Source organism: Anastrepha ludens, chromosome 2 (assembly GCF_028408465.1).
Source record: "Anastrepha ludens isolate Willacy chromosome 2, idAnaLude1.1, whole genome shotgun sequence".
Lineage (NCBI taxonomy): Eukaryota > Metazoa > Arthropoda > Insecta > Diptera > Tephritidae > Anastrepha > Anastrepha ludens.
The window spans coordinates 11,570,345-11,598,083 of NC_071498.1; the positions used below are offsets into that span (position 1 = coordinate 11,570,345).

The 27,739-nt window shown below is 36.8% G+C and overlaps 1 protein-coding gene across 2 annotated transcripts in view; it reads right to left on the reverse strand.

The window, feature by feature from the left end:
- Positions 1-26,867, reverse strand: part of LOC128863180 (hexosaminidase D) — a 94,495-nt gene extending 67,628 nt beyond the window's left edge. The window contains exon 1 of one of the 2 annotated variants that reach the window (XM_054102184.1): positions 26,581-26,867. In XM_054102184.1, coding sequence (XP_053958159.1) covers positions 26,581-26,601 — 21 coding nt within the window. In that variant the 5' untranslated portion in view covers positions 26,602-26,867. Of the gene's footprint in view, positions 1-23,793; positions 24,017-26,580 lie in introns of those variants that run through there. The other variant, XM_054102195.1, reaches the window with a different exon arrangement.
- Between the last annotated feature and the right edge of the window lie 872 nt (positions 26,868-27,739).

A 27,739-nucleotide genomic window follows, 5' to 3' on the forward strand; every position in this document is an offset into this window, starting at 1 on the left:
TGCTTGCTTACACAAAATATTTAATGTTTTACACAAAATATGTATGTGTGTGCATACACTCCGTTATTTATTTGTATTTGCTTGCAATTTATTTGCAATTGTAATTGTAATTTTCATGACTTTTACCATTTCGCAGTTATTTCTTTATTTTGATTTTTAATTTTATTTCATATTTTTCAACCAATTTTTGTTTGCACAGCGCAAGGCTAATTTGCCTGCAAATATTTGAGCAGGAAACTTATTCATAAAGCTACATTCATACATATGTAATTATGTGTACAGGGTGCGATGTTTCAGTTTGATTTTGGTTAAATTTAAATTCATCAGTTGGCGTTCGGCAGTCGATAATAATTTAGTACAGGTATCCCTCGTATAACGCGATAGTTACGTTCCAGAAGAATTGCGCGTTATGTACTTCCGCGTTATCTAAAACATAGTTTTCATATAAATTTGGGGGTTATGTTCCAATAGGTTTTTTTTTTTAAATAAAATACATACAAAATAACAGATGCACATATATTTCAACTCAATACTAAAGTTCAGACTTTCTTATACAATACAATTAAAAACACAAGATATGAATAATAATACATATGTACATACATATTTCAAAATTCAAAAAACAAAATTTAAATAATTATGTGCACATTAAAAAATTTAAAAACAAACTAAAAAAAATTAAAGGTTTATTAAAAACTTTATTGTTATTCTTCAAACTTCATATGGTAATTAATCTGTTTCACTGTCTTCAAAGACCTTTGCGCGTGGGCGTTTTGGGGGAGCAATAGCTTCATCAGAAGATATTTCTTTAACATAGTTTTCGCTATTGGATAAGAAACTAGTTGTGGGACCTTGTGGTTCTTCTACTGGTTTTATAATTGCAAAATCTGTTATCAGTTTTTGGAGGGTGGTTTTTTAAGCTCCTTTTCAATTTCGTAATAAGGTGCTAGATTAATATCTATTCTATCTATCTAAGGCAAAAAAGGGTAATTCCCGGTTTACATTAAAAATACATTACATATTATAAATATGTGGTACGCAAATTAGTGTTACCAGATTTTATAATTATGTATTTTCCCCTTCGCGTTATATTATATAAGCCTAAATTTCCCGTTGTACTGAAACCTAATTTTTCCAAATCGCGTTATATCGAAACCGCGTTGTATAAGACCGCGTTATACAAGGGATACCTGTATTTAATACTGTTTGAATGACTTAAAAATGTTTCAAAAAATAAAAAAATACGTATTTTCAAAAAACGAAGTGAAAGAAGCTATCTAAGAACGCCCCCGGATATGATCTCATCACTGGATGAGTACTCAAACAATTCCCAGCAGAAGGAATATCTTTCCTCACGCATATACATATAAAGGGTTTTCCAATAACAGGTGTTATTTTGAATAGACCGCTGATTTAGTAGATGTCACTTTTCAAGCTGTAATTTTTTGATATTTGACAAGTAGAAACTACGCCTCGTCAACAAGCAAAATTGTCGGATCTGGGGCTAAGAAAATCCAAGAGTTATTGTTGAAAAGCCTCTCTATCCTCAACGTGTGACTGTTTGATGCAGTTTATGATCCGGCGGAGTCGTTGGACCTTACTTTTTCGAAAATGAAGCTGGAGCAACAGTAACGGTGAATGGCTAGCGCTATCGCGCTATTGGATGGTATTGGTCTGGACAACGTTTATTTTCAATAAGACGGTGCCACGAGCCTCACAAGCAACGGAACCATTGGTCTTTTATCAAAATAACACCTCATATTGGAAAACCCTTTACAATGCCTCATATTAAATGGCCATCAGCTTCTTGCCCATTACCTTAAAAGCTTTGGAGTCACCATTTCTCAAAAGAATGATGCCCGTAATTCAAGACCGAAATTTAATCACAAATCACCAATTCGGCTTCAGAAAAACACATGGTACCATCGAACAAGTGCATAGACTCGTAAATAATATTCACAAAGCACTTGAACAGAAGAAATATTGCACAGCTACATTTCTCGAAATATCTCAAGCCTTCGACCGTGTCTGGCATGACGGTTTACGCTGTAAAATAAAGGCTACTCTACCCACAAATTGTTACATCTTTATCAAATCCTACCCAAAAAGTCGGCACTTTTTTGTAAAACAAAATGAAGAACTATCTCAACTCTGCGAAAGTTTAGCTCGTGTAACACAAGGCAGTATTATGGGCCCCTTCTTATACTTGCTTTACACTCACAATCTATCAGTTACCGAGGAAACTATCGTCGGAACTGTTGCAAATGACACCGCTTCACTCGCAATTGACTCCCTCCCTGATGTGGCTTTTCTTAAACTCCAAAAAGGACTTGATGAAATAACTCAATGGCTTAAAGACTGGAAAATAAAATCAAATGAGACACAATGTGTTCAAGTTACCTTTACACTCAAGCGAAATAATTGCTCACCTGCTAAGCTCAATAACACAATCATATCCCAAAGTAATGTTACGAAATATCTCGTAATGCATCTTGACTGCAAGCTCACATGGCAAACGCGTATTTTTACTAAAGCCTTTATTGGCTGTTAAATCGCAATTCCCATGCATCCCTCGAAAATAAGCTCTCACTGTACTAATCTATCCTAAAACCAGTATGGACATATGGCATACAACTCTGGGGCATCACAGCAACCTCAAATATCGAAATACTCCAAAGATTCCAATCGAAAACTCTCAGAATGATCGCAAATGCCCAAATTCATCCTGATCCACAGTAGCTGAAGAAATCAAAAAACATGCCTCATCACACAATATAAGACTTCAATCGCACCCAAATCCACTAATTACAGAATACCACAATTCCATTTCCTTTAACAGATTGAAGAAGAAATCAACAATAGATCTCATGTGCTAAAACGCAAAAATTGAGGAATGGTTGCACCACTGGGTGATTTCCATGCATATCTCGTAGAGTATCTTAGTTGTAAGTATTTCACAATAGATCAGCTCTGGTCGCAGTGCGTTATGGCCTTTTAATAATAAATAGTTTTAAGTATAAATATTGTTAAATGTTATTAAACAGATCACAATAAATAAATGTATAATAAAACAAAATAAAAAATTTTAGAGCTTCGTAGGAGAGAAAATAAGAACATTTGGAGAGTTCTCTTCAATGGGATAGTGAAATGAGCCAATATCTTAAAAATATATATGTATGTATTATAGATATTTTGTTGTGCTTGCCCCGCCGGAGCAAATCACCTGAAATTTCAATTTTTATTATCAAACTTGTGAATAGCTTTAAAAAGCCCATCTTTGTCAATTCGCCGATAATTATTTTATTTATTGTTTGACATCCAAATTTACTCTAAATTTGAATTTTTTTTGCGTCTAATTAATAGATTTGTTTCTTGCATATATTAGTTAATTTTTTCAGCTTTTGTGCAACTTTTTTAACTTATAAATTAAATAATCAAATAAACGTTTTTTTTCGATGAACTTAAACTTAAAAATTTGAGTCGTCGATTCGTCGACGAAGAAGTGCATTTAAGGTTAATATAGCGATTATTAGTAAAACGTCGCAGTTTCATAAAACGTACAAAATTTAAAAAAAAAACGTTCTAAAATTAAAAAAAAATCCATCCTTACTTCCATGTGGAATGTAATTGCTAAAGCTTTGCTCAAGTGATGAGTCGGGTTTCAAAAATATATTGTAGTTTCGGGTAAGGCACTCTTTCGGTACGCTTCGACCTGTGAGAGTTTCTACAATCATTTAATGATTAATCACAAATGAAATGAAATGAAAAAAATGTGACATTCAGCCCAAAGGTATTTATGACGGTGATATTAACTTTTCTAGATTAGTTCAAGAGGTGTGCTCTTTAACATACCGTTATTCGGCTTTGAGCGAATTTGACAGAATCAGCTGATGAGCTGACGTCACTTGGGATGTGTTTACAAAAAACAAAATAGATAGTGTTGGTGATATACGAAAAAAAATCAACCAATGACACTTCGTTGCCGTTTGAACAACTGACTGATTGGACGAGTGTGTGAATACGAGTAGATGTAACGAGTAACTTTGGCAGCCACCTTACATTTCACATGTATTTACGCACTCCTCTAATCCGTCATTGTTCAAGGATAATAGATTTACAAGGTTTGCTATTTAACTATGGTGAAAAAGAAAATTGTGTTGGCAACTTCAGTTGCCACGTATATCACCAACGCAATCGCAATTTTTGCGTAAAAAAACCACTTCGTGACCCAAGTTACGTCAGCCTTTCAAATTTGCTGAGACCCGGCTAACGGTTTGATCTTGGCTACATCTCTAAAATCGTTTTACCATGTACTTCAGGTCAAAGGCCTTTTTTCTTTTGAGTATACATATATAGAAAATAAATTTCGCCATTGCGCTCAACATATCTTGAGCTATGAGATAGTATGTGCACCGAATGTCACATTTTTCAAGTAGGATTTACAGTCCAACACATGATAAGGTCACAAAATCTTCAAGGGCCCAAACTTCATTTCGAGCTGCTCTAGAGCCCAAACAGAGAAGCGATAACGAAGCGGATGGTCGTGTGGCTGAACTTCTGTCAATATATCCAACAAGAAAGAGTTGTCACTGTCACAGTAGCACATGACTAAAAAAATACTATATGGATCACCCTTTATTTACGTGAAAATCATACCATTTGGTTATATTCTTTTTCACTATTGTTTCTTTGTCCAGGAATATATGCATTCAAGGTTTTATTACATATTATTTATTATTCATTTCATGTTCTACCATTATGTGTGTACGTAAATATGAATTATGTTGTACACTATATTTGCCTAATATTTAATAAATTTAACTACGCCTGTATGCAAATAAATCTAATCTATAGCAACCACATGCAGCTTATGAAAATACGCAATATGCAGTTATGCAATGCGCAAACCAGATAATCTAATAAATGCGGCATGAGTGCAAATATGTCGGACAATTGAATTTTAAGATCCCACCACAGATAAAATTTAGCACGCAAAACAGGAAATGAAATATAGAGGCATATATAAACACATAAAACTTAACTAAATTATAGTTTGAAGTTGGCGAAAATGCACTAACTGAGCGCCCGAGAGAATTCTGCATGGGCAAGGGACTTCTACATTCTCCTGTGAGGGGAATGTTGAACTCCGTGCGTTCCAGTGAGCCGGGCAGTCGTAATTACAGTGGCTCTTACTCAGTTTTCAAAATACCCAGCAAATACAGCCGTCGACTCTGTGAACAGGAGCAGCCCGCAAATGGTGACAAGTATTTTAAAATTTCTACACAACATCAAAGTTTTCCGGAAGCCTACGAATACAAATTGGCAATGCAAAATTGAAAAGCTGTCTGGCTAGAATTCTTACTATTTGTGACAGCAGATAATTGAAGACCTTAAGATGGTTCCATTTATTGTTGTTTGTATCTTGCTTCGAATGATTCGCATGATATATTCCCATGCCATAGAAAATGGGCAAGCTATTCTGATACCCATAAAGTTTTAATAAATATCCCAAACTTTCAAAGAGGGGCAAGTGTTGTATTCTTATCAAAACCATACAAGAATAGTCACTGGTAGCAGGACAGTTTGCAGCCAGACATTAAAAGACATTCACCGGGAATCTCTTACCACCTTCCTAAACTCCCGACCACCGAGCGCCGTCATCGGAATCCAACCAGCACCCATCGCAGACGAGGAACTTCGGCTGCATCGTGAAACCCATGTAAACTCAATTATGTTCTGGATATGGTAGCAGGTTAAACTCCTACTTATCCAGAATCAACCCCGGCATACTCAATATATGTCCGACATATGAAGGTACCCCGCACGATACCCCGCACCTATTCACATGCCGTACCTGGACACAGAAAGTAAGCTTGCAGTCAAGTTGAATACCTAAGTATTTCACTACTTTTTGGGACTGTGGGGTAGTTGGGATTGTCCACGAGTTACTATCTTGCATAGATGGGCACTTTTCAGTAGCGGTAAAAATGCAGTAAAAATAATTTTTTACTGCTATTGCAATTCAGTTTGCATTACCACTGCAATTTTTTTCCAGTAATCAGTAAAAAACACTTTGTACTGAAATTTTGTCCAGTAATCAAAAAATATAAATAAAATAAATATTTTTACTGCAATTTTTTTCAGTAATCAGTAAAAGTTTACTATAAATGCAAGTAAAGATATAAAGCAATGTGCCCATCCATCCTATCTTGTACCATCTAATGTAACAAAACTAGGATCGTTGCAAAGTCGGAACTTTTGTGTCAGTACAAATCATTTTGCAGAACGCGACTTAGCTCTTATGCGTTTGCTCCATCATTGAGGGATATTGCCAGAGAATTAGCAATTGAAGCGGAGCCGCGAATAACGTTTTAAAAGCCATTTTTTGCAAAACGTGTTTTTTTGCAGATTTCCGTTACTTTTACTCTCTTGCATCTCTAAAGCATCAAATAAGTTAAAATTTCGGACCATAAGGCAATTAAAAAGCAATTAGAAGAAGTCAGTTCGTGGAAGAACGTTGTAAGTTACACGCAAAATGATACGATCGCAATTGTCGAAAGTAATTGATAAGTGTAACAGAGGTACAAAAAGGAAATGTAATGTTGAAAAGTGGAGTGATAATAAAAGCAAAAAGCTTAGAAATAGTGGAAATGCATATATAACCAGGAAAAACAAAAGTATCCCTCAAAAAAACGCCCCAGAACAATGTGGAAAAACGTTTTAAGTGTACTTGCTGTAATTTTATTTTATTTAATGTTTTTATTTAGGTTTGTGATTGGGGTTGCTATTTCAATTGCGAAAAATTTAGTGTTAGTCAAATAAAGGACTATTTTGTCAAATTCTATGAAACTCTATTAATGTACATCAAATGGATCTAAATGATTTTAAAAATTTTGACGCTCTAAAACAAAACTTATATAAGGATCCTAAATGCAAAATGACCGAAGCTGGATGGCTTCAGATTTATACTGATGATCCAAACATACTAAGAGTACGAAAAAATCATAATATTGCAGAAACATGCTCATGCTATAAATTGTATTAAAAAAAAAACGCAGAATTTGAAAAATTATGCGATGCCTCTACTTCGAAAGGGATACATTAGTATAAGTGATGAGAAAAAAAGATCTCCTTGCAATGACGTCATACTTGCCGTGAAAACACTCGGAAATTAAAATTTAAAAAGAAGGAAACAAAAAAGATAGGTTGGAAAGTTATTGTGTAAAAGGGTTCAGAGCTATATTTACAGTTTTTGGAATAGTTTCATTTCTGTTTTGAACACATTTTTGTTTTCATGCCGAAGTAACGTTTTGTATTAAATAAATAAATTGTAAGCACTGTATAATCTACTCTTTATTTGAAAAAAAAAAACAAAAACAAATAAATATTTTTAATGAGAACATTTTAAATGAGTTCCTACAAACCGTATTGCTCAATGGAACAACGTTTTAAACCCCATCAGTATAGATGCTGTGCATAGTGGAAAAACGTTTTAACTGCTGTCGCGCTTGGGATATGAAACGTTTTTCCACTGAAAAAAATATTTAAATTACCGCTTACTTGTAATTCGAAATTAAAATTCCCAAATTTTTTTCGCATAAGTTATTAATGTCATTGTTTTGGACAAGCCAAAAATACAGGAACAAAAAACAATCACAAAGCCTCCAAAAACGTTTTTTTCTTCTTTCCTTTTCGCAGGTAAGATCTGAGGCCTATACCTCTATACAGTTTCTTGGCTACACCAGAGACCAATTATGGTATATGGTATGTGAGATCACCGTTACTCCGCAAAATTAACCCAACCCAACCTAACTTCAAAGCCAATAGACGATAGTTTGCTCCAAAAACCTGGCTACAAATATATGCACACAAGCATACAGTTATGTACAAATTTCCATGGCATTCATGTAATAACGGTGAATGCTTCACTGAATATTTCAATAGTAAATCCTGCTCGTAACTTCCTTTGCGGATATGGATGTTGTTATTGTTATGGTTGTCACATTTGTTGCAAAAGCTCAGTTTGTTCGTCGGTCGGCGGTACGGTTGGTTGGTTGGTTGGTTCCTGGTTGGTTCCTGGTTGGATTCGTTGTTTTGTTGTGACAACCGCGACACCCTAAACAGATAACTGTGACTGCATAACCCATATCGTTGCCTTCCACTGCTGTACTCCTATTCTGCTTGCTGCAACATCTTCTGCAATACTCGACGCTTCACAGATAATAAATCAAGTGCAAGGCGTGCAATACGTTTCAACTGCATTAGAAATAATGCCAGCAACAACAACAATCAAACAGCAAGCAGCCAGCAACTAGCAGCTGTTTGCTGTTGTACGCTTCTGCGTTAGCGATGAATGTACGTGCACACCTACATACATACATATATACTAAAGTCGTAATAGCATACATACATATGTAGGTATGTATGTATGCATGTTTGCTTGAGCGCATGAGACCCAAATACTCTCGAGTACTCCACTCCCGCCGTGGCACCCGGAGAAATTGAAAGGATGTTGAAATAAGCATTCTTGTGTTGGCTATTGTTGTTTTTGTTGCCAGTCTTTATGGCCAGTTGCCTCTCGATGGCGTTGTAAAATGTTCATGTGCATTTTCGTAGCGCAGCCAGCGTCACACACTAGCATACATTGGGTAGTATACGTCGCTGTTTAGAGCAAAAGTGGCCTGAGAGAAAATTAAATTAAAATAGAGAGCTATATAAATGACCAACGCAAACGCGAATGGGAACCAATACGTATTCACGTAATACGGAAAAGGATACACCGAGATAAATGATTATTAGCTCAGCTAACAAATAGGCTCACAGAAGAATAATATAAGAAAAATGCAAGCTCCTTTAAGCTCTTTGTTATTGTAACATATTAATTTGAAATTAAAAAAGGCTAGAACCAAAGGAGAACAAATCTGCCTCTACTCAGATTTGTTAATCAAATTATACAAACGTGTGCATATGACCTTATTATGACTAAGCTATTAAATCTGTGTGTGCTTGAAAACTTTAAACAGACTATTACTTCAAGCATAATGCATATTATGGCATAATAAATAATAAATGGCATATTTGTTGAAACCGCCCAAATGCTCATATCTACAATTTATACCGGGCTTATGAAACGGATAGCCAACTTATAGGTATTGCGTCCGCCTACAAACGATCTTCTTTCCTGCTATGAGCTCCGATTGGCTTCCAATCATGCAAAGAGTCTAATCACTGGTTTTAATAACTCGCATGCAGTGGGCCAGTTGTTCGCCGGTAGCAAGAACCACCCTAGCCACTGAGGCACAAAGTTTATGTGTTAAATGATAAAAAAATCGAAAAGGTATCGAAGAAATCAATCACCTTCGCTTCCAGCTCGGCAACTGAAATGATGAACAAAAGCGCAACTAGCAGCATACTTACAGGCGGGAAATTAAGCGGAAGTCGCTTAATGAAGGAATGGCATCACTATTGTATTATATGAAGGCAATAGGCATTACACTTGGGCCCAATGCGCATTCATACGCCGAAAAAGAAGATGAGCATCGCGTGAACATTTCCGATCTCAGAGCGCATGAGAGCACTCGAGATGGAAGAATAGCCCGCAGATAACATCAGCTCGAGTTATTAGAAGCTGCCGAAGCGGCGGAGGTGTATTATATGGTCCTGGAATATACTACTCCATGTACGATAAGTTAAAACAAAACTTCTTATCCTATGTAAAGTGCTTTTAAACTTTAAACGCGTTTTTCTCAAAATGGTGTTTTCAAAGTCGGTGACCAACATTCCAACATTGCTCGAAAACGGCTAAACCGATTAGTTTCAAACTTTAAAACGAGTTTCTCAAATATATTTTTTAGTAATTAATCGAAGATTTTTTCTCACCGATAAATATTTTTTATAAACAATTTAAGGCCGAAAATGAACCGAAATGGTCAAAAAATCGACTTTTTATTGTTAAGTAACCGCCATTTTGTAAAAAAAAATTATTTTGCTTATTCCTTCGATTAATTACTAGGTTTAACATTACTTTAACGAAATCTGTTTGGTTTTTTATTTTCAGAAGATCCACTTCAGAGATATAGTAGTCACGCACAACTCCCGGAGACCAGCTGTAGCTCCTTTACAAATAAATATTTTTACTAATACTAGGTCTTAAAATACAGTTAGAAGATAACATAATATGTGTACAAATTCTTAGATCAATAAATTGAAAAATTTGTGTGCTGACCTCATATGGAGAAATGCGTAACACCGCAACACAAAGAATAAATGATCAGAAATCAACGTGGATTTTAAGCCACTTCAAACTTGCCTTTATTACACTAAAATTTAATGGACTACACTCTGCATGTACAAAATCGTGGGTAGAGATGGGCAAGAGAGCTCTTTGTTAGCGTCCTGGATAGAGTGTGGACGCAAATTTTCCGTATGCAACTCAAAAACTTCTAGCTGTTGCAGCACGACATTACGCCATACATTCACGTTCATTGTGATAGATTTTTTTTTTGGCTGAAAAACGGCACTCCGATTCCTGCAACTCTTTCTAGGGTATACCCTATTGTGAACTCGCAACTCATGAAAACTCTTCCTGGTGTGCTGTGTGCCTGCTTTAACGAGTCTGACTCGTGATGAAAATTTTGGTCCAAACATGAATATGACGAGCCAGGCTCGTGAATAGATCGTCGGGCCAAACATAAACATCACGAGCCGAGGACATGGTTGAATGTTAGTTTCTATCTGTACGCCACCAGAGGCACGAGTCTCATAATTGCTGTTACAAAGTAATTTATATTGTGCTGATCTATTTACCATACGTTGACGCGTAACACTTGGGCCAGAGCTTCGTCGTCTGAACGGTTTAACTTCGGACGATTATTAAGGGCGCTTTCAAGCATGGCAGCAACATGGGAATCAATATGTGGAGTTACAGGGAAACCCTTGTGAAAGTCGATAATACAATTTTTCTAATAACCTTTTATTTGCTTACATACCACCTTGATCAAAAAGTTCCCGGAAAATATTTAGAAAATTCAAAGTACAAGTTTATTCCTCAAATCTGATATGATCGCCTTACAAATACTCCCCATCAACTGCAACGCACTTATACCAGCGTTTGAACCAGCTTTCGAAACATTTCGGGAACTCTATTTGCGGTATAGCCATGAGAGCCGTCTTCGATTTTTCCATTACTTTCTTCGGCTGTTAAAACTGGCTCCTCTCGTTCAAAGAGATAAAATCGTAAGGAACCATATTAGGTGAATTCGATGACTGTTAAGTAGTATTCGTTTCGTTCTTGGTCAAAAATTCACGGGTAGTAATGGCACTGCCCAACGCTGCAAAATCCACGAGTTGATTTCTTTCTTTTTGACGAATTGCTTCACATAAACGTCTCATAACACCCAAATAATAGTCTTTATACGTTCTGACAAAAATTCGAGGTGTACAAAACCGTTATAAACCATAAAAAGCGTGAGCATTGCTTTCTTTTTTGACTGAAAAGACGTGATTTTTTGGTCTCAGTTCATTCGGGGCAATCCGCTCACACGCCTGATGTCTGGATTGGATTTCGTACGCATAAACCCACTCATCGTCTACAGTAATGACGCATTTGATAGACGTTGGGTCGGATTCCACCTCTGAAACCAAGTATTTGGCGCTATCAAAGCGGTCCCTTTTTTGCATGAAATTCAGTTGTTTTGGGACTAACTTTTCAGAAGCACAGCGCAAACCCAAATCATTAACTACAATATCCAGAACGGATCCATAACCAATGTTCAGGTCCTCTGCCAGCTGTCTAATTTTTAATTTGCAGTTATTGATCAACTTTTCTCTCACTTTATGAATGTTTTCATCAGTTTTCATGTTGACGGCCTGCTACTACGTTCGTCATCCTCGATGAACTCACGATCTCATTTGAAGCGTTCTTGCCACTTGTAAGCGGCTTTAGAGTATTGTTACCGTATCTTGAAGACCTGGACTTCGCCGATGATATCCTCTCTCTCAAACTCTCCGATATGCAAGCAAAGGCGGACAAACTAATCGCGATAGCACGCACTGTCGGACTGGTGGTCAACATCGCTAAGACCAAGGCTATGAGAGTTAACCACAATAACGTAAGGCAGATATTGGTTGACGGATGCATGGTGGAATTCGTCGAAAGCTTCTGCTACCTTGGCTGCATCATCACGGCAGATGGTGGAGCAGATGAAGATGTCAACTGTAGGCTAAACAAAGCAAGGGCGGCATTACAGTATGGGGAGTTCGCAAATCTCCAGGCGCACTAAACTACGAATATTCAGCTCTTGCGTGAAGTCCTTATTGTTGTACAAAAGCGAAACATGGCTGGTCTCTAACACCATCACACAGAGGCTACAATCCTTCATCAACAAATGCCTCCACATCATCTACAGAATATTCTGGCCAAACACCGTCAGTAACGACGCACTATGGAAATTAACGAACGAGAAACGCATCCTTAGACAAATCAAACGCAGAAAGTGGTTAGGTCGCACATTGAGAAAACTACTAGCACTGGACTGGAACCCGCAAGGGAGCAGAGGTCGCTGTCGACCAAAAAACATTTGGAGAAGGCCGATGCTGCGCGAACTGAACTAACAGATGCCGACATCTCAGGAGACGGTGCGAAAACAACAGTACAGAACCGTGTACGAAGGAAGATTATTCTCGACGTTCTATGCTCCCGAGAGGAGTGAACAAGCAAAAATAATCGTTACCGAAACACTTTCACAACATTTCTAAAATCTTCGCACCATTGAATCCACTTTTAATGTAAAATTTTCAAGTCCATTTTAGAAACCGTAAAAAACCGGCAAACACGTGCAAAGGTAGATTTACTCAAGCCGACGTAACTTTTACAAATGTCAAGCAATGGCGATATACTTTCAGATGTGGCAACCGAACAAAAAACCATAACTCAAATCAGTTGACTTAGGGCGGAACCTGGCGGTTGTAACGGGAACTTTTTGATCAAAGTGGTATAAGTAAATATGTTAATAGGTATCTACAAAAATATGAAATCGATAAATAAATTGTAGCTGCTTTAATACATTTATTTCATACTCATACTCCACCTTAAATGGAAAGCTTAAAATAAAATATCCTAAATAAATATGAGCCCTTCTACTAGAATACTTTAATATGCAACACGTCTACCGCCCATATGAACACGCACGTGTACCTCAACGCAGATGATAATATCCATACAAGTATTTCAGATTTTAGTGAAATAGGCAAATTCACTGTTGGTGTCAGTTCACATTAGAGATTGACTGAAGATGGGTGGCACAAAGGATGGGTATGGATGAACGGCTCGTTCAATGCCTGTTGGAAGATGAATGTGATGGAATGAGAAAACAAGTATGTATGTATGTTTATATACACAATAGGTAAAACCACATACAAGAATTACGCACAATACAACGACGATAAGTGAAATGACAGCAGTTTGCCACACGAACACGAGCCTCTATGAAAAAGTTCTAAATTGAATGCAACTAAAAATAAAGCAACTAAAGAAATGTCTCAGTTCGCGCAGAACCAAGCATTTTAGGGGCATAATCGGCGCATGTTTTTTGGTGAAATGTCATACTAGGCGAATATTTATTTATTATATAATTGGCGCTTACAACCTTTATTGGGTATTTAAAAGACTGTTTGAAACAAACAGATTCGCGCATCTATTGGGCTGGCAACCAAGTAATTTCGGATTTCACTCATAGATGGCTTCAGTTGAATTTTTAGGTGTGCAGACGTAGTACAAATGTAAAACACATTTTGTTATTTGATAGTTGGCAATTCAGCTGTCAATCAGTAAAAAAAGTTTTTTTATCGGTTGCGTAGTTTTCGTTTGGCGTTCGTTGAAAAATGGAAAATCAAAAGGAACATTTCCATCATATATTTTTTTTTTTTTTGTCCCCTTTATTTTATACATCTGTCCATTGACATTAAGTACGTTGTTTAACAATTTGGCCAGGATTATATTTTGATTTTTTTATTTTCGCAAAGGGAAGACCGCATCAGAAGCTCATAAAAAGTTATGTGCTGTTTATGGTGACGAAGCCTTAAACGAACGGCAGTGTCAAAATTGGTTTGCCAAATTTCGTTCTGGTGATTTTTCACTCAAAGATGAAAAACGCTCTGGTCGTCCAGTTGAAGTTGATGACGCCCTAATCAAAGCAATAATCGATTCGGATCGTCACAGTACAACACGTGAGATTGCAGAGAAGCTTCATGTATCACATTCATATATACATCAAAAGCTGATATTCATCAAAAGAAGGTTTTGTTATCAGTTTGGTGGGATTACAAAGGAATTGTCTACTTTGAACTCTTACCACTCAAACGAACGATCAATTCTGATGTCTACATTGAGCAACTAACGAAATTAAACAATGCAGTTGAAAAAAAGCGGCCCGAATTGACAAATCGAAAAAGTATTGTATTCCATCATGACAATGCAAGGCCACACATATCTTTGGCCACTCGGCAAAAATTATTGGAGCTGGGTTGGGATGTGTGGCCACATCGACCATATAGTCCTGACATTGCACGATCTGATTACTTTAAGCTTTGATCTTTACAAAACTCCTTGAAAATTTCAATAATGATGATGATGTCCAATCGTACCTGATTCAGTTTTTTAGAAGTTTTATGAACGTGGGGTTATGATGTTGCCTGAGGTCATTGATCAAAATGGGCAATACATTACAGAATAATGTTATTTAGTTCCATAAAAAAATTGGCTTTAATTTTCTCAAAAAAAAAAATCCGCAATTACTTAGTTCCAAACCCAATAGTATGTATATCAACTATCTCAGTATGTGGAAGAGTATGTGACCCAGGTTTAATTCAATGCCTGAATTGTTACTTATAGATCTCCTTGCAAGACAGATGGATGAACGGACATCGGCATTTATGTTGCACCGAACCAACGTAATTATTGCCCGATTCCAGCAATTTTTGAAATTATGCTCTACCTTACTCACTACATGATGAACAGGTAGATTTTCACCACCATCGGAGCTTTGTAGACCTATCAAATACACTCCGCATCATCACCGCGCAGCAATCAATTGAATGGCGCTCGCCACTCTACATGCTTTTCGTCGACTTTGAGAAAGCTTTCGATACAATCAAACGAAGCGCAGTATTGACAGCACTCAACAACAAAGGAGTCCCCCAGAAACTGATTGCTCTCTTAAGAGTAATGTACGAAAACTCGAAGCTGGCAGTACTTGAAAATGGGATAAGTAGCGAACCTTTCACCACAAACACTGGAGTGAGATAAGGACGCCCTCTCTTGCCACTTCTCTTCGCAACCGTTCTGGACGATGGAATGACCAAGCTCTTCTTCTTCTTCTTCTTCTTCTTCTTGATTGGCGCGATAACCGCTTACGAGAATTTTGCGTTCCTTTCTCGTGCTAGCCGGCGCCACTTAGACACACCAAGTGAAGCCAAGCCCTTCTCCACCTGACCTTTCCAATGCAGAGGAGACCTTCCCGTTCCTCTACTACCACGAGCTGGTACCGCATAGAATACTTTCAGTCCCGGATCGTTTGTACCCATTCGGACGACAAGATCCAGCCAACGAAGCCACTGGATGTTTATTCGCTGCGCTATGTCTATGTCGCCTTAAGGCTTATACAGCTCATTATTCCATCGCCTACGATACTCGCCGTCACTAACATGCAAATGTCCAAAAATCTTGCGCAGAACCCTTATATCAAACACGGCAAGGGACTCCACATTCATCAAACTCACCTTGCAAAACAGACACATCACTTGGAACTTGAAATTTGCCTATTGGTCGCGATAATCATCAATCGCTAATCGCTCCATGAATAAGATTATTAACAAACTGCAAGCTTTCACCAACAAATATGCAGAATATTCTGGCCAAACACAATAGGAAATGCAGAACCTGTAAATTAGGCAACGAGCAGCCCATAATTACGCAAATCAAGGGATAGGCCAGTCATTAAGAAAGCCGCCGGGCAGCATAACTGCAGCAGCAGCACTGCCCGAGGCTGTCGAAGAAAGGGGCGCCCAGTGACCTTCATCGTCTAGCTGCCAAACCCGGACATTTACAGAGAAATTGCTCAACAGTCTTCTTCTCTGAAAGGTCCCCACAGCTTCTGCAATGGGGGTTAAATGGTAACCCTAGCTTTTCCGCGTGTGTACCGATCGTTCAGTGACCGGTAAACACAGCTACGAGTTTGGAAACTGAATGGCGAGGAGTCCAAAGGACTTTCTGAGTCCTTCGTATATCGTATTGGGGTAAAAGGATTTTCGACATAGCACATGAAGAGATGGAGCTCCATCTTTTCGGCGCTTACCTGAAAAATAATTTGTGCAGTTCCCCTTTAACAACTGTCAAAGGGATGCCGATGACCGGGTAGGGGATATACGTGGCCAATTCAGTCCGCTTCCTGGTAAGCTCATCAGCAATTTCATTTACCTCTATGTTCCTATGTCTTGGAACCCAGATCAGAGAAATGTTACCTGCACTCCTAAGATATTTGATCTCCTCCTTACAGGAGTTTACTAGTTTCGACCTACACCATGGCGTCGTCAGAGCCTTGATGGCGACTTGACTATCGGAGAAAATGTTAATATCTCCCTCGCTTCCGCGCTCCCTAAGCATGCTGCATGCCTGCAGGATCGCAAAGACTTCTGCTTGAAAAACACTAGCTGTATTCGGCAGTTTAAAGGAGATAGATAAATTGGCTGATTTAGAGAAAACACCTGCTCCGACTCCCGATTCCCTCTTGGAACCGGCAGTGAAGACACAGGTACAAGCTTCGGTGCAGATTCTCCCCTCGATCCAATCCTGCGTATTTGGAAAGATTGCCCTAGCACAACCCTAAAACTCTAGTTAGCGGATAGAGAGATCTGTTCGAAGTTCGGAGAAATACGGTGTTAACTGCCCGAAAATGCTACCATGTCCCTTGAGAGATTATCTCCAGAGGCCAATCTCCTTTAACCTGATTGCACTTTGAGCTGCGATGGAAATAACGGAAAAGTCGATGGGAAGTAAGAGCAAAAGGACATTCAGGGTAGCAGTGGGGAAAGTTTTACATTCTCCGGTAATGCCAATGCATGCAGTTCTTTGCACCCTCCCCAGTTTTGTGATATTATAGCCCTTTCGAAGAGCTTTCCACCAAACTAGGCATCCATAAGTTAAAATTGGCAAAACCTGTACGTTGTACATCTACAACACGACCTGTGGCTTGCAATAAAGTGGTTTCAAATATAATGAGATGTTGCGCCTATTTTCAAATAATATATTAGTATTTTTTTCTTCGATATCATCTTTCGCATAAATTTTGAGAAATTATTCTTCATTAATTAAAGTTTTTGGAATTTTAGAAATTACGCTTACATGGAAGATAAACGTGATTACGATATGTTACAATTTTGCCCAACTAACCTGCCTTGGACTTATATTTCATTAAGGCACCCAAAATAAGAGCAACATGGCATGGCTAAGTCCTTTCATTGTTAACATTTTGGTACACATATGACCGCTGTACCTGTCTCGATTCCGTGAGTCTGTCACAAGCAAAATGAATATTCGTAAACACACACATGTAGGATATATGTATGTATGTATCTTCTACATTCCATCCAGGAGACAGTAGCAATCCAGCAATTATGACAAAGCTTTGACAGTCATTGTCTCCTTGGCGAGATGTTGAGCTGTTGCAATGCATTCAAATCACAGCTAAAACCGCAGTTGTGCCGCAAGAGGCCTTGAGTTGTAAGCAAGAATTATTTTTCATTACACTCAGCGCAACTCAAAGGCGGTAACAATTTGAACATTGCTTGACGAGTTGCGGTTGAAAAGGTGTCAGAATACTGTTTGCAGCAGCATTAACAAGCAGCGAGAATCAGAATAGCAGATGTGAAAATGAAAAGCGCAAATTTTGACTCATTTAGTATGGCCAACAGGCGGAAGCATTCAGAGTGTTTGAAAGAAGTCATGGCATCCGCAAGTTGCGACAAAGTTTGGTATTATTACCAAGTAGCACAACCGTGGCTGCGGTGATAAGGAAGTCGAAATATCTAGTCGCGTTGTGTATATTTGTTTAAAAGTGTGTGAAAAAGCTGAATTATAAGTATGCGGTTTTAATATAAAGAGCACAAATAATTATAATTAGGAACACTTTCCAACAGCATTGGTGGAACAAAAACTGAGCCAAATAATTCTGAAAGTGCATCATGATTAGCACAGTGCTGCGTTTTGCATATTCTACAGCTAAAAATAATTATACTACACCTTTTTTCACTATATCACACTCAATATACGTGTATCCGAGTATTTTTGTCAATTACGCGTAAGCACTTATATTCCTCATCATCGATTCCCTTAGTCCCGGAATGGAACATAGCGCCTCCACGAAACGTTACCATTGCTATGGCATACGACCCAACTCTATGATTTTAATTCTCTTAATTGAGTTTTTGATAGCACTTAACTCACTCCTGTTCAAAACTTAACTCACTCCTTTTTCTGCCATGTGGCGACCTTGCCGTTTGCTATATTACCTCGCGCGTTTCACTCTAGCGCCTGTCTGCAGACTTCAGCTGGGTTCATTCAAAAGGTATGACCCATCCATTTCCACTTTCTAACTTGTATCTCAGACTGGATGGGTAGTCGCTTGCCCTAATCCCAAAGATCTGTGTTGAAAATTGTTCTAGGCCACCAGATGCGCAGAACCCGCCGCAGGTACTTGTTGAGGAGAACTTGACGAAACGCTTATAATAACGGCTTTTTATGCCTTCAGTAATCCCAACTGAATTTTTCTAACAAATATTTTTTTTAGCACATTTTAATTCTCAAATGTCTATTTAAAAGAACTTTTTAGACTTTAGACTTAGCTGATAAACTGGCTAATGAAGGCTCTGCAAGTATGGCCCTAGGCCCTGAACCCTTTCTAGGTTTCACTTCTGCATCAATTCAACTATAATTGACGACTTCATGAGGTCTGCCTATAGAGGACGGTGGTCTGGGTTGAGCTCGTGCAGAGTAGCGAAGTGCTTTGTGAAAGAACCAAACAGGGAAATAGAGACCTTTTTCCTAAAACTCAGCAGAAAGGACCTGAGAGTACTGGTGGGTGTAATCACAGGGCACAACGTCTATGGTCAGCATATGACTGCCATGGGATCGTCGACAGCCCGATATGCCTATCCTGTCTTGAGGATGACGACACTGCAGACCATTTTCTCTGTAGCTGTCCGCCGTTTTCCAGAATCAGAATCATAGGATTTTGGGTAGCGATATACTGAGTATGGATAAGGTTCAGACTCTCCCTCTTTCGGATCTCTGAATCACATCAATGAATCTCAGAGATTTGTGGAAGAGTGACCTTAAACTAGTTTTTCCGTCTTACCATCCACATTTTATCTTTCCTATCTCTCTATTGTTTCTACTGAAATCTATCCGGCTGCAGTACTATGGTCTCCTGGCTGAGTGTTTGGACTTGTCCAACCCCTCACAATTCTAATCTAATCAGAAGTCGACTTATTTATCTCTTTACTTTTATTTATCCTTACCCAACACAGCAGCCTTTGGCTATATTTCAGCATCGGATATGATTAATATTGCAATATATTTAAATTTTACATCAAAATTTATTTCTAGGACGCATACATTTAAAATATGAGAGAGGGACAAACGCTAAACGGTAAGGATGAAAAAGTTAAGCTAATGGGAAGGGAAGACAAGAGCCAGAAAATAGGTTAGTACGAGTACTTATCAATTGATAAATTATTCCGAAAACTCGTTTTTAAAACGCAGCAGATTTTTAATATTTTTTAACTTTAGTAGACGACTGTTCCAAAGACGAACAACGAAAACAAAGAATTAGCGTTCCGATATTGATGACTGAAAATTAACGTCTAAGAGCTGAGATGATCTGATTGACTCGGTGCGAGGTATTGAGGTTCGTTTAGAGGGCACAAAAGCCCATGAGATCGAAGTGCAAACCTCATTCATACATCTACATCGAGCTTCGTTTCGTATCAATATTTTGTGCAACATAGTAAGGCATCTCACTTTACAGCTGAATTACAACACTTTTTATATGTAATATAAATATTTTTGTGGCTAAAACTTTAAAACTTTAATTCAATTTGGTGTTTTTTTAGCTGCTAGAGAACTATCGATACCGACAACTATGGCTTGAAAGATGAGAATGGCAAACTGTGTTGGCATTTCAGTTCAGTAAGGTTTGGCAAGTCATCATGAATCGTTTAACGCCAGAGCAACCCTTCCAAATTGTGGGAATTAACTTTGAAAAAAAACCTGTTTGCGAAGTTCATAGAGCGAAGTGTTGAAAAAGACGCCGAAATATCGATTTGTCGTGACATTCTCAACTGTCCTTCGACCACGTGGAAAATTTTACGTAAGGATCATGGTTTACGTGCCTATAAAATATAGCTCGTGCAAGAACAGAAGCCAAGTGATGACCATCGTTTGCGTCACATTTTTGCTGATTGGATTGATTTCGATTTATTACTCAGATTTATTGGACAAAGTAGTCAAAAATCGGACTGATCAAATGGGCCATCTAACTCGTAGCCGTGGCGGACATATGCCGGATATTACATTAAAAGAATAAATGCCATGAAATTATCTACCACATTAGAATATAAAAAAAGATGCATTTCAAAATTATTTCTGTTTTGTATTATCATCAATTGACAAGCATATCATCGTCAAAATCCTTCTCGGTAATAAAAGAAACTCATAAATAAAAAATTGTTTAAAAAAAAAACTTGATAAACCTGTCATCAAAACTCTACAAATTTCATCAGCCTATGAAAATATTGAAAGGCATTATGTGCGTTTGCTACTGACACTCTGCTACGGGGCAACACTCTAAGCTCTGCCAGGTAGCCTGTATCTTACTAGCATGCAAGGCGAGTACTTATGTAGATTACATTCACAGGATTTTCCACCCGCCCAAACCGTATACGAGTGCATGCTAACTACGCCCTGTCAGCAAATTTATTGGGTGCGTGAAAGATGCAACAAATTCACTTGACTATCTCCCGCATTTTTGCATTTTACGGGTATGCTTATTTACCTAGGCTGGATATACGAGTATGTATTTATGCATTTGTGTGCATACATACATATATTTAACCATAAAAGTAGCGTAAAGGTATAGATGTGTAGAAAGCAGTAGCAGCTACATATGCAATTCACATACTTTGATGTTGCTTTCACATGAGAGCTTTTCGTCAAGCGATCAGAGCGCAAACATCGCGAGCAGAGAAATGTTGAATTCGAGACGTCTAAGGTTATCGAGCAAGATTCGCCAAGAGCAGTTATACTTCATTAAACTGGTGTCATTTACTATATTCAATGCTGCCAACTCTATTGTCTGATAATAGTTAATAAGTTAAATTTTTTATTATCTTTTTTTTATTTGTGGCATTTTCGAGTTTTATCAGCAATTAATTAGTATTGATAAAGGATATTTTTATATGGTGAACCGCTTCCTCCAAATCAGACACCTGCCCTAGAAATTGCAGACCCTGATGAGCCATTAAAGCGAATACGTTAAAGTAGCTTCACAAAGTGTGCGCCCTCTCACTTTACCTCGTCCCAAAGGGATGGTTTGGTTGCTATACAGAGGATACTTGACTGAAGTCAGAAGTTGTGAGCTGCTTCACTTTTATGTCAAATAATCTAAAATGGGCTAATTAGTTAAATGTCAATTAAAAATATTTCCTAGTAGCGAGTCGTCACGAAACTAAAATTTTAAACCAAAAAAACTTTCTTTGACTATCGAATTCCATAATTTAGGTGGACATAGAGCAGCAATTTATTGAACAATTTGTTCCTAATAGAGTCGCCACTCGGTGGGCTATAGCAAAAGTAATCTTATGGCTTGAAACAAATTGTACAATTTTTATAAAAATATTTTTTTCTGACATAGACATTCTGAAATCTATAAATAATATTCAATTGAGCGCTGAACCAATTTAGAGCTTGCATTAATACCAAAACCATAAAAATCGGTTAAGTTTCATTTAGTAAATATTTAATTTCAATACGCCTTAAGGGGTTACATGGGTTTCGTGAGTTCAAAAAATCGATTTTTTTTTGGCTTATTAATTTCTACAACATCTCAAGAATATTATCCTAAATTTTCAATTCGATCCGAATAATAGTTTCGGAGATGCAGCCTTTGGAAGGTGTGCTCTCCAAGCCACTTTTATTGTTACTCAAAACTTTAAACGCGTTTTTTTCGGAGCTCAATTACAACTATTTAAAAAAAAAACAAAATGTCAAGCAAGTTTGACCGAAATTTTCATTTTTTTTTTTTGGAAAAATTTCTGCCAAAATTCCAATTTTTACTTTTTTCTTCTTTCCTTCGTTCAAGCACGATTTTATGGTCTTAACTAAAACACTTATTTTTGTTTTTTCATTTTTGATGATCCTGTCAGGAGTTATGCTGACAACGCGGACGCATTTTTTTTCGAGGGGTCACCGGAAATGACGTCACAATGGAGGATTTTTAATTATTTAAATATGTATCTATAAGACAGAAAAAAGTTTGAATTAAATAAATAATTATTTACATAGAAAAAAAAAATTGAAAATAGGCCTTTGTTACCCGACGAAACCCATGTAACCCCTTAAACGCTTAATGAATTTGAACGAACAGCCGAGCCGAGTGCTGCTTGCATATTTCGACATGTTTGTATTCCATGTGACACATGAACGAATAGTGCTTGCCAATCGCTACTTGTCATTTGTTATTTTTATTTTTAAATTATATACTATATGCAAACTTTTTAAATACAAAAAAAACTAATGTTTTTGGTTACATTTTTGTGGAAAATAAACTGGATGCTCGGTTTTTAATTGTTAGGCATCGCATTTAAATGTGCGAATTCTCATGAAAGTGTTGTATCAAATGCATTCACAGTGAAATGCACAAATTTTTTACAGCATAATTTCAGAATAGTCAGAGTCGAAATTATAAAATAAAAAATGTATCATTAATTTATTTATTCTGCCCAGCATCATGTTGTCAAATTTCTGCTCTCAGCATTTTCATAGTTTTGCGTGTTCTCTTGCTAAAGTGTTGCACTCTGGCCAGGCAAATGTGTGGTATTTTAGAGCCTCTACAAAAAGTGAAGGTGCGCATTGTGCAGTTGATTTTTGTTTATTTGTGGACAGAAGAGTTCGTCAAAATAGTTGTGCGAAAACTTTAATTAGTACAAACAAAAAATGGAAGTAAATCGTTCAGTTTTATTATATTAAATTTATTTGTGTATATATTTTATTATATAAAAAATATTCGTATACATTTTTTATTAAATATATAATTTATTTGTTAAATATATAATTCTGTGGAAATTAAAAATTTTTTTCTTGATGTTTTCTCATACGAAATATGCAACATTTTCATAATGTTGCTATATAATGAGATCACTTTTTTCTGAGCGAAAAAGAAAACACTACTCAACTTCACTTACACTTTGCTTTAATGGGTATAAAAAAGGAGTAAAAACTAAATTTACATTTTTATTATAATCCTGATGGATTGCATGGATTTACCCATTTGCAAAAAGAAAAAATCAAATGTATAAAATAACGTTTTTTTAAGTCCACTCGTTCGTATTTAGTTTAAGTTAAAAATTTAATGAACACAACCAGAAAGTGAATATAACAACTATGATTAATTTTCTTTAAATCATAAACATACATGCATGTATGTATGTACACACATATTGATAAAAAATTTCGCCTATTACCGTAAGTTATTGAGTTGTATCCGTCATTGAACTATAGTATTTTATTTTTTTTTTTCATTCATCACACATTTTTATGAATTTCACGTTAACTTTTACAAATAAAAATAATTCACTATTTCATTCGTATTTAAATTATTTATATATGTATGTTAACTTAAAACACTGTTTACACATAAGCACGAACCCGACGGCTGATTTTCGCATGCTACCTTTACTGTTTACTGACTGTGACTGATTCGCAGCACTACTAACAGCATAACAAAAGGCTTCGGGTGTCCTTTCACAAGTAAGCCAATAGCAACATGGATAAACAGTGTTGCTTCTTTGTGCGGCAGGATAATGGCAAACAGCAAATATTTTTAAAAAATTTACAGTGCTTAAAAAATTAAATATGGCAAAAATTTTAATTAACTTATACAAAATTTGATTTGTATTGGCTTTTAATTAATTTTTTCATATTCTTGCATTTCATACTCACACAAGCATAGCAAGCAAACTTCGAAATTTAGTAGCAAATTTGATAATAAATCCATCGAGCTAATTTGGAAATCGGTAAATCGGTACGAAACAAGGCGCATTCATTAAAGATGGTGGCACTAGACCAACAACAACGTTCTGTACGTTTGATTGTCAAAGCAAAGTCTTGGGAAATTAGAAAACAAATATTGAATTCGCCTTGTTTCACTCTGAGCTGACAGCCACATGGACACGGCGAAAGAAAAAAAACGAATCAGCTGATTTACCAACACCACCTTTAATACATTCGCCTTGGGTACTAAAGATTAAAACTATTTTTCGAAGTTGTGACGATTTGACCACGAAATTTCGTTACATCTGTCAAATGTGAAACTCGAAGGCAGAACAGCGAGCATCTTAACTAATATATTTTTCTCTTATTCATTTTTATTCACGTTGATGTTTGTGCCCAATTTATCCCTATTATTTTCTAAACTAAATTACGTTTAGTGGTCATAACAGTATTCTCCCTTCACCAGGCAATGGCAAACCTCTGAGTCATTTCTGCCATATAAAAATCTCCTCATAAAAAAACCATCTGCTGTTTGAAGGCGGTATAAAACTGTGGGTCTCCCCCTTTGTGAAGCAAAATCAATACGTATGCCACAAATTAGAGGAGGAACTCAACCAAACAACCAGCAAAGGATCGTTCCCACGGCAGTCGGTTCTACGTTACCGGAACGACCCGGATTTATATACAGCCAAGGACTGTCGCTCCTGCAGCATCCCCGGTACGTGTGTGGGGAATATTTAAGCTACAGCAACAACAACAGCAACCCAACAAAGGATATGCGTGACAATCAAGGATGATAAACTAGCAGGTTGGCCATCCGAAGCAAAATTGTGAGAGTAACTTCGGCTACTAGATCACAGAGGACTCGGTAGCAGAGTTCTGCATGCTCATTTCACACGTATTCACACACTCATTCAATCAACGAAGTAATATGGGCGGAGGCTGTGTTCAATTTTTCGTATATCACCTACATAACCTCAGTTTTTTGTCAACAAATCAAACTCACTGAGAGCTAGCTAACGGTCTGATGTGAGCTACACCTCTGCATTCTGTACATATATTCAGTGTGCGACTACCAATCGGAAACCCCCGAGCACGAAACGCCAATTGATAGAAAAGGTTTTTTTACATATAGAGATTAAGAATTTTGCGTTCAGGTGAAGAGATTTCGACATAGAATTCGCTATGATAACGCACACTAAAAGCGCACAGATACTCACTTTCCAACCTCGAAATTTCGTATGGTCAGTCGTTGGCCAAACATGTTGCAAATGCAAGTTATGTTGCGGCAACATGTTGTGTCGAATAGCAACGAAGATAGATAAGCCCAGCATTCAATCAATTGCGTTTAAAGTTTAAATTAATAAGTATGCATGCAATATAAAGGCGTGTGCGCATAATGCATGGATGTGCATTTGTACTTATATTGTATATTTTAGATGCATAGATATGTACTTATAGGCATGGCAGTACTAGGTTTCAACTAACTATTTGCACCTAAAATTGGACCGCAAAGTGCACTTCAAAGTGAACAGAACTTCTTGACAATTATATGAGTCGGAATTACTGAAGTATTGTAAAAATTGCATGACATTTGGGCAGATTGAAGCGTACTTAGTTAATGAGCATTAAACAGTAAGTATTTTAATTGATAAACCAAGTTTATAACAGCTCCCGCATTTCGACGTAACATTCGGGAAAAATTATCGAAACTTGCCTGCATTTCTCGATCTTATATATAGATTAACTGTCAACGATTTTTTTTATTTATTTATTTTTATTATTATTTTTTTTAACTGAAAAATATATATATAACTGACAACTACTCTCCGTATTCTCATAACTTTTTCTAACTTCTCCAAGCGCACGGTGGGACCACAGAATCTTGAACCGACAATCTGTTTCTCAACTGATACAGCATATACGTCCATTAATTTCATTACGAATGTTTCTTTCACTTTTTTAGCAAAACTTAACGTTTAAACTTAGTTTAATTGGGAAACTGAATTGAACTTGCACTGAAGAACTGGTCCCAAATGGATGTATTTTTAAACCGACACTCGACAACCCTACATACAATTGAGAGTTTTCATAAAATCACCACCAGAGAGCGTCAACTAAACTAATTTATATTGATTTTATACAATGTTTCTTTAGGTGCCATCGTATAAAACTCGTATATAGCGAACTTAAAAACATTCGTTATTTTTCTGTTAGTTTTGCGATAACGTCTATTTTTTTCCAATAAAATCACTCACCCAATGCAAAGCACACCACATATAACAATGTCTCAAAACAACTACCAAAAATGCAACACTTTTCAGTAAAATTGAGAGAATGGGAGAGCTCTGTTCAAGAAAAACATGAAAGCAAAATTGAAAAATGCGAAAAGAATAATTGAAATGAAATTATTTTTTAACAAAGTGAAGAAAGCAAATGAAAATGCCGGGAGCTCTGCCAAAGCCAGCAGCGCTGTCGTAGCGGCAAATAAGAAGTGGTCAGAAAGCAAAAGAGAAATGCAGTAACCATAAAACTGTGCACCAAAGCACCTTTTGGGGGTTAAAGCGAGATCGCTGCCAATATTGAGAAGTAAGCATACATTTTAGCTGGTTACTCTTTATGTTAAAACGTAATGAAAAAACTGGCTGATGCGACCATAGGAGCGATTTGACCCGCAAATTAGTGCCAAAAATTTCGGAGTTGTCAAGAGTTTATCAGCAAAACAAAAATTACTCTTCATTTTAACTGTCAAATCAGAAAAACTGAATACTGCAAATTATTATATAAACTATTTATATATTCTCGCATTTTATAAAAATATGGGAAATTTAGTTTAATCCTATTCCCCTTATGAAAATAGATACATGTAGACAAAAAAATTAAATTAGTTTCCCATATAAACAAATGCGTACACACATATAACGCTGCAAGAGAAATATCCCTTTAACAACTGTGTTGTTGTTTTCGAAAAATAATTTTAACTGTTACATGAGATACGTACAACTATGGTCAGACATTTAGCGCACTTTATATTATACTGCAGTTACTTCTAAGAGAGTGCAAATTTTCCTAATTTTATTTTCAGCATGATAAGAGTTATTTATAGGTCTCTTCAAATGCCCAAAAAATAACCGTTATAATTCTTTCGTATTTGTTATTGCTTATTTTTTCTTGAGTTCTGTCTCAATTACGTTGGACAACTATTTAGAGCACTTACACGTGTTTTTCTCTTACATGCGATCGGTTCGGCAAATAACTATTTTTTGTGTTGAATATTTAATTAATAACGTCTATTATTTAAATTTTTGCTAAAATGGCTTGAACAAAGAAAAATAATATGGAACCTTTACCAAATGGGGACCAATTAAGTGAAGATTTCCAGAATAGTGCATTGTTCAAGAAAAATGGTATACAATG